Here is a 7,848-nt window from a genome sequence, read left to right as displayed (position 1 = left end):
TTCCTTCTCCTTGCGTGACATTATTGGGTTTCAACAATAGTTCATAATAATTCTTTGTCTGAAGTTTTATTCGTTTGATTCTTAAGCGGTCGAATCACCGGACATGACACCGTCTTACTTCCTAGAATCTTATCTTAATCTTATTTATTCTTCTCTCCTCGCGTGGCATAATTTTTATTTGAAGTTTTATTTGTCTTATTCATGGGCGATCGAACCACCGGACGTGACAACATCAAAGGCCTGAAAGATCACCAAGGATCAACCACGGGCATAAACATATTGCCTCTATGTTTAACCCGTTGTCATTCGTCTCTTGCGCATGTGTGGCCTGCCACAGCGGTGGCTTACCAGACACTTTCAACTCATCCAGTAACACCTCGTCGTCAGAGATTAGGTCGTCATTATTGTCGTTGACCATCATAGCATCCATATCGTCCAGGTCATTATCTAAAGCTAACGTTTTCCTCTAATGTTTCCCTCTATCTAAACTTTTAGATTTTTCAACATATCCTCAAAAAATTGTGACGAGCGAATGGAGAGGATTTTCCTGATGAAAATGAGGTCAAACTCCAGTATAATCGAACAAGTTTCACTGATACGTAATGTTACGATAAAAATTACAATCTCATTAAAGATAGTCCAAATGATGTCGTGTTTGGACTCGTTTTCATCGGGATAAGCTCTACAACTTATTAGAATTAAAATTATTATTCCCATTAAAAATATAAAAGCTTAAATTGCCAATAATCCTCGATTCCCTATCAACATTAAGTATTAATAAAAATTGTTCGATTACACTCGAGTTTGGACACATTTTCACCAGGAAAAGTCCCTCATCAATTCACTCGCCACAATTTTCTGAAGGTGTATTGAAAATATCTAAAAATTGAAACTTTTTCATTCGATGCGGGATTCGATCCCGGACCAACAGATTCTCAGCCGGAGATGTTACGACCAGCGCCAACCGAAACTGTTGAGAGTCACAGTCATATATTGAAATGTAACGCAAAAAAAATATTTTATATTGCAGGTTCTACACTGTTTTCCTGAATATAAAAATGTTCAATATTACATAATACACCTACACCTTTTTTTTTAACGACGATGCAATTTATACAAAATTCTGAAAAAATTCGGAAAAATTGTTTCAATAATATCTAACTACTGAATTTTTATAAAACTGGTATCTCTGAAACTTCAATTCGAAATGTGCACTTTCTCCAAATGATTGGACATCCAACTATCCAATTTTCTTAAACGCGTTTGCATAATCTGGAAAATCTGTAAAAAATACGACCCATAAAAAATAAGACCAATAAACGTGGTCAACTGAAAACTTCGATATAAAATCGGCAATTTTATGCATTCGGATTTGTTTAAAAATTGATTTTGCAGCCAAAAATTCTGAAAAAATCTCAGTCGTGTATGATATTAGGTAGAATACTCGTGAACACTTTCGTAATTTTTTGTTGAGCATGGTACTGTTATGCGAGACTACCAGACTTATTTATTCTGTATAGATAAGTCAGACAAATAGATGAGTCAGAACTCACGGGCTTTCTCATCTACTAGACTAAGACAAAATTACTCACCGGTACAGAGATTTCAGATTAAAGTCCAACCCTGCGAAAACTCCGACCTCCACGTCATTCCCTATCTCTAAGGGCTAGTGTCATCCATCCCCACCAAACTTCCATAGTTGTACTCTTATATAAGGCCCTGCGAAAGGGCGCAGACAGAGACAGAGACAGAGACAGAGAAGAAGCTACAAGTAGCCCGTCAGTCGACTCGTTTGTTACAAAGTATTTCGTCGTGTACAAAATCGCTTGTATTCTTGCTTGGCGACCTATTCTCAAATAAACCTAAGTTGTGCTGGAAGAGTTTGGAGTTTATTCGAGGATACTCTTCATCTACCCCTTCCTGCGGCATAACAGAGGACTAATTTTTGGTGGCAGCGGTGGGATAGGCCGCAATTCAGCAAGAAGACCGAGGTCAACAAGGCGACAAGACGAAATCTGGAAGGATATAAGACGATTATGAAAATTCTATTCGGGTAAGTGAATGCCTTTTCACACATATTGGAACCCGAAATCAGAAATTCACACCGAAAGTGATAGCAGCGAGTCGTTACATAGTTTTATTCCTAAAACTCTCGAGAAAATGAGTCGACCCGCGAGCCCTGTTAGAAGCAGCCTTGAACAACAAATGGCTGAACTACTGAGAAAATGTCTTAAATTAATGACTCTCTGCGAAGAGCAACGGAAAGAAATCGACGAACTACGACATGGGGAAACTTCAGTACCACTAGAACCTGTAAACGTTAGAATCAGAGATGATGAAAGTGACAGCTCCTTTCGGTCAACGGACGAACAACGCGTTTTGCTCAGGAGAACGAAAGAATCAAGACAGGTTTATACAGTCAACAAACCCACGGGATCTGACCGAGGAATTACAAATCGAGGAAACCTTACAATCGCTCTCCGAATGGGACAAAGCAGGTCAAGTCGTGTATTCCTCCTAGACACAGGAGCGAGAATAAATTTAATAAAAGCAGCAGCAGCAGTTGTTTTACCTACACGAGCGCGAATCAATCGTTTTTATGGAATTGATGATAGAGAAGTCGTCTCAACCAGAGAAGCTAAACTTACAGTAGGAAATCGTGAACATATTTTAGCAATAGTACCTGACTCCTTTCCGATAGAAGAAGATGGATTGCTAGGGATGCCCTTTTTAGAACGGGAAGAAGCAAAAATTGATACCAAAAACAGGATAATAGAATTAACGGGTACTATGCACAGGGTTTTACATTTACAAATACCAGAGGAAAGAATCAAAGCGCTAGATTCCAACACAAGGGTTGAGCATTTAACCGATCCAAAGGCTATTGATTTAGTGAGACGAGTCTCAAGAGAATTTGCAGATATATTTTTTCTCCCAGGCGACGCGCTGCCCATGACTAATTTAACCGAACATGCGATACCTGTTACCGATGAGCTTCCAGTGCATACCAAACAATTTCGTTATCCCCCAGGGCATCTCGATGTAATAAATGAACAGGTTACCGACATGTTAGACAAAGGAATCATTCGTAATTCAACTTCTCCTTACAACTCGCCACTTTGGGTGGTTCCAAAAAAACAAGACGCCAGTGAAAAGAAGAAATGGCGTGTTGTAGTAGATTTCAGAGCGCTTAACGAGAAAACTAAGCATGATGCATACCCTCTACCCAATATAGAGGAGATCCTGGATCAGCTTGGGCGAGCCCGCTGGTTCTGTGCATTTGACTTAGCGAGCGGTTTTCATCAAATTGGAATGAAAGAACAGGATAAGGCGAAAACAGCGTTCTCTACACCGTCTGGACATTTCGAGTACAATCGCATGCCGTTTGGTTTGAAAAATGCTCCAGCAACGTTCCAGAGAATGATGGACCGGGCACTGAGGGGTCTGATCGGAAACATCTGTTTCGTCTACCTAGATGATGTTATCGTCTTTGCGGAGAATCTGGAAGAATTGGAGAAACGCCTGAGGACGTTATTCCAACGCTTTCGAGATAGCGAATTGAAACTGCAACCGGATAAGTGTGAGTATCTGAAACCAGAACTCCAATATTTAGGACATCTTATTACAAAGGATGGTGTCAAGCCTAACCCTGAAAAAATTCGAGCTGTGGCCGAATTTCCAACCCCTAAGGATAAAAAGAATATCAAGCAGTTCCTAGGACTGGCAGGATATTACCGGAGATTTATCCCAAATTTCTCGCAGTTAGCTAAACCAATGAATACGCTCCTGAGAAAGGACAGGAAGTTCGAGTGGAAGCAACAACAAGAGGAATCTTTTCAACATCTGAAGACAGAACTTTGCGGAGATCGTGTACTCATGTACCCAGATTTTAAAAGACAATTCATTTTGTCTACTGATGCCTCCGGTGAAGCTTTAGGAGCGGTACTGGCACAAAAATATGAGAGCGGAAAAGAAAAACCAATCAGCTTTGCAAGTCGGACCCTAAACGAAGCTGAGCAAAAATATTCAACCACGGATCGCGAAATGCTTGCCATGGTTTGGAGTGTAAAGCACTTCCGCCCCTACTCATATGGTCGAAAGTTCGTTATAATTACTGATCATCAGCCACTGAAATGGCTAAATAACATGAAAGACCCAACTGCCATGCAGACGCGATGGAGGATCATTTTAGAAGAGTATGATTACGAGATTCAATACAAAAAGGGATGTTTGAATTCTAACGCTGATGCACTTAGTAGAAATCCGGTAATTAATCAAACTTATCGTCTCCTACACGAACGTTTTAACCGCGATATTAATGAAAAATGGCGTATGTTATACAGTATAGGCATAACTTTACCTAATAGAAGTAAACATGTAAAACGTGGTTGGTTGAATCCCATTGGAGATTTAGCCAATGTATTATTCGGAACCCTTAGTCAAAAGGACGCCGAATATTACGATTCGGAACTTGATAAACTTTATACAGATAGTAAAAGTTTAGCCGTACACCTAGATAAAGAAACAACCATTGTAAAAGGCATTGTTAAAGACTTTTCCAATTATCGTGATAGAATTCAATCATTCATAAATGTAACCACTGAAGCAATCTATCAGGTTATAGATAAGATAGAACAGCGACAAATTCAACTCAGTACAGCAACTTTATTATCTGAACTTGTAACTGAATACGGGGAATTAACGCACAAACTCAGAAGTTTAATCAACAATGGAATCCAAGGAAAATTGGACCCCACATTGCTAAATTCAGTAGACTTAGTAACAATTCTAAAAAGCATTGAATCCAAATTTGGAGCTGAAAGGATGCTATTTCCTGCCACGAAAGAATCAGCCTTCCTATATCAACGAGTCATCGAAGTTAATATTTTTGTCTTACATGATACACAACTTTGCTTTGAAATGAAAATTCCAATTCTTGAACCAGAACAATATAACCTTTATCAACTAGTACCAATCCCCCTTATTCGGGACAAACTAATGTATGTAGTTAGCATAACTGTTCGATATATACTACTAGACAGCACAACTAAATACTACAGCCCTGTCGAGTCTATGGATATTCACAAATGTAAAATCTTCGAGAAAATCCGAATTTGTGAAAGAACGACTCCAGTTCTCACTTCATCATTTCAAGACCAATGTATAGCGCAAGCAATTCATATATTCCCAGAAAGTAGGAAATATCAAATATCCATCATCAAAATTCTAAATCCCATCTGGATACAACTTTACTCTAAACGTGTAAAGAAGAAGAAGATATTTTAATTCATCACATATCTTTAGAGCACTTGCAAATTTATTCCAAATCATTGGACGAAATATCTAGAGACGCAAATAACATAGCCACGCACGTAAGAAGCGCGACGCGAACCGAAACCATCTGGACCACACTTAAAATTATCAACGTTAGTTTAATCCTACTAGCTCTATTATATGTATTATGCAAATTAAAAGTCTGGAAACTCATAAGTTTATGCTTCAAACCTTGCAATCAGTATGTAAACTGTTTCAATACAGGAGGTACCCACGTTTATAACGAAAATGTAACGACACCGTCACCTCAGTATTCTGTCAGGTTCACATCAAAACCTCAAAATGAGCAAGCATTCACTGTCGAGGAAGTTAGCGACGAACCCGTACCAATTTATGTAAAACCGTCAAAGCGTAAAACCGTACTCAAACCAATCTTGTAAAAAGAACATACCTTACCAAGGTATATTCTTTTAAAATAAGGAAGGGGATGTTATGCGAGACTACCAGACTTATCTATTCTCTATAGATAAGTCAGACAAATAGATGAGTCAGAACTCACGGGCTTTCTCATCTACTAGACTAAGGCAAAATTACTCACCGGTACAGAGATTTCAGATTAAAGTCCAACCCTGCGAAAACTCCGACCTCCACGTCATTCCCTATCTCTAAGGGCTAGTGTCATCCATCCCCACCAAACTTCCATAGTTGTACTCTTATATAAGGCCCTGCGAAAGGGCGCAGACAGAGACAGAGACAGAGACAGAGAAGAAGCTACAAGTAGCCCGTCAGTCGACTCGTTTGTTACAAAGTATTTCGTCGTGTACAAAATCGCTTGTATTCTTGCTTGGCGACCTATTCCCAAATAAACCTAAGTTGTGCTGGAAGAGTTTGGAGTTTATTCGAGGATACTCTTCATCTACCCCTTCCTGCGGCATAACAGTACGACTAAAAATTAATTTGGTTTGGAGGCACTTTTGACCATCTTATCCGGCTCTGTCTTAAAAATCAACAAAAAAAAAAAAATTATGTAAAAAATATAGAACATATTTTAGTATGCGCCATTAAACCCGATCTTTAAAAAAGATTTCTAGTCCAAATTTCGCATTGATATCTTTTTTAGTTTAAAAGTTGTAGCAAAATGTGCGCCTCGCCGAACCGGGAATCGATTGCGGCTCAGGCGCTCGAAACTTTGGTAACGTGAATTCGGTGGAACGCGTCGAACAGTCGAGCAGGCAGCTCACACGGACAGAATAGGGGTACGCTTGTGTATAGCGCGTGCATAGTAGAAGCAACGTAAAGGCTCGTACAGACCTGAACATTTCGACGAACATTGCGCCGAACGGCGCGCCGAACAGCGAACGAAACGCAAAATCAACATTCATTTCGGCGAACCGAAGGGCGCGATCTTGCGTTTCGTTCGCTGTTCGGCGCAATGTTCGTCGAAATGTTCAGGTCTGTACGAGCCTTAAGGAGACGACGGTACGAGAGAGTGCCCCCCCCCCCCCAAACCCTTCACGTGGGATGGCGCACAGTGGTGCCAAGGCGGCAAAAAATCCTTTTTATAAATTTTTGATTTTTATAAAAAGAAATTATTTTTGTATAGCCTAATAGTACGTGCATGATGTGCCAGTCAGATTTTTGAAAAAATTTGTTTTATGGAGATATACGCATGGTAAATAACCATTTCCTCGTTCCTGAGAATTCATCAGTTTTCAGTGCGATAGTTATGTAATTACTCCGCCTATAATTGAATACTTAGGGATCTACAAATCATATGGGTTATTGCAAATGGCTTCAACTATTAACTGGCAAAAAAAAATTTTCCAAAAAAAGTTGTTTAACATTAAGTAATATGGACTAACCTGAAGCCCCTTTGCGTTACGCTCATTTTTTATTTATGGAGGAATACAAAAAATCCTTTGAATAGCTTCGATTTGGAACTAATCGTTTTGACAAGTTATAATATTGATCTAGCTTTGTGCAAAAAATCATGAGATACTTCGAGATGCTTTCGTTGCAATTTAAGTTCAAATATCAACTTTCGGAATTTCCAAAAATGAATCGCGCGGAAGTCACGATTATTTGATGTTTCAGGTGGAATTTTTAAGGGATACATATCAGATAATAAAAAAAATTACATTCATACATATAAAAAAATATTTAATAACAATTTTTTATGTTAAATAAACAAAGTTTTCGTTCACTGGACCACTGTCGCAAAAATGCAACAGGTATTTTTTGGTAGTGCTCCAATGAACGCTATAAAAATAATTTATGTAAGATAAAAAAAATTGTTATTAAATATTTTTGTATACATGAAAAATTAATAAATCATATGCACTTCACATTTTTCTTTATTAATTAGAAATATTCCTAAAAAATTTCACCTGGAAAATCAAATAATCGTAGCTTCCGCACGATTCACCCTTGGAAATTCTGAAAGTTGATATTTAAACTTAAATTGTGACGAAAGGGTCTCATGAATTTTTGCACAAAGTTAGATCAATATTACACCTTGCCAAAACGATTAGTTCCAGACCAAAATCTATTAAAGGATTTGTTTTATGCTTCCAT

The 7,848-nt window shown here is 38.5% G+C and overlaps 1 protein-coding gene across 1 annotated transcript; it reads left to right on the top strand.

The window, feature by feature from the left end:
• Window positions 1-4,774: 4,774 nt before the first annotated feature.
• LOC143363484 (uncharacterized) lies at window positions 4,775-5,956 on the top strand. The gene is made up of 2 exons (XM_076804059.1): window positions 4,775-5,194; window positions 5,432-5,956. The coding sequence occupies exons 1-2, from the start codon at window positions 5,160-5,162 to the stop codon at window positions 5,712-5,714; spliced, it is 318 nt and encodes a 105-aa protein (XP_076660174.1). The 5' UTR covers window positions 4,775-5,159; the 3' UTR covers window positions 5,715-5,956.
• The last annotated feature ends 1,892 nt before the right edge of the window (window positions 5,957-7,848 follow it).

This window comes from Halictus rubicundus, unplaced genomic scaffold (genome assembly GCF_050948215.1).
Source record: "Halictus rubicundus isolate RS-2024b unplaced genomic scaffold, iyHalRubi1_principal scaffold0049, whole genome shotgun sequence".
NCBI classification, from domain to species: Eukaryota; Metazoa; Arthropoda; class Insecta; order Hymenoptera; family Halictidae; genus Halictus; species Halictus rubicundus.
The sequence above is the reverse complement of the archived record's forward strand: the minus strand, read 5'-3'. Positions and strand labels throughout refer to the sequence as shown.

Bases quoted from the DNA above. Each gene is read 5' to 3' on its own strand.
- LOC143363484 (XM_076804059.1), top strand. From the start codon at position 5,160: ATGTATAGCGCAAGCAATTCATATATTCCCAGAAA. The intron at 5,195-5,431 runs GTAGGAAATATC...TATCAACGTTAG, and splicing joins AATTCATATATTCCCAGAAA to TTTAATCCTACTAGCTCTAT.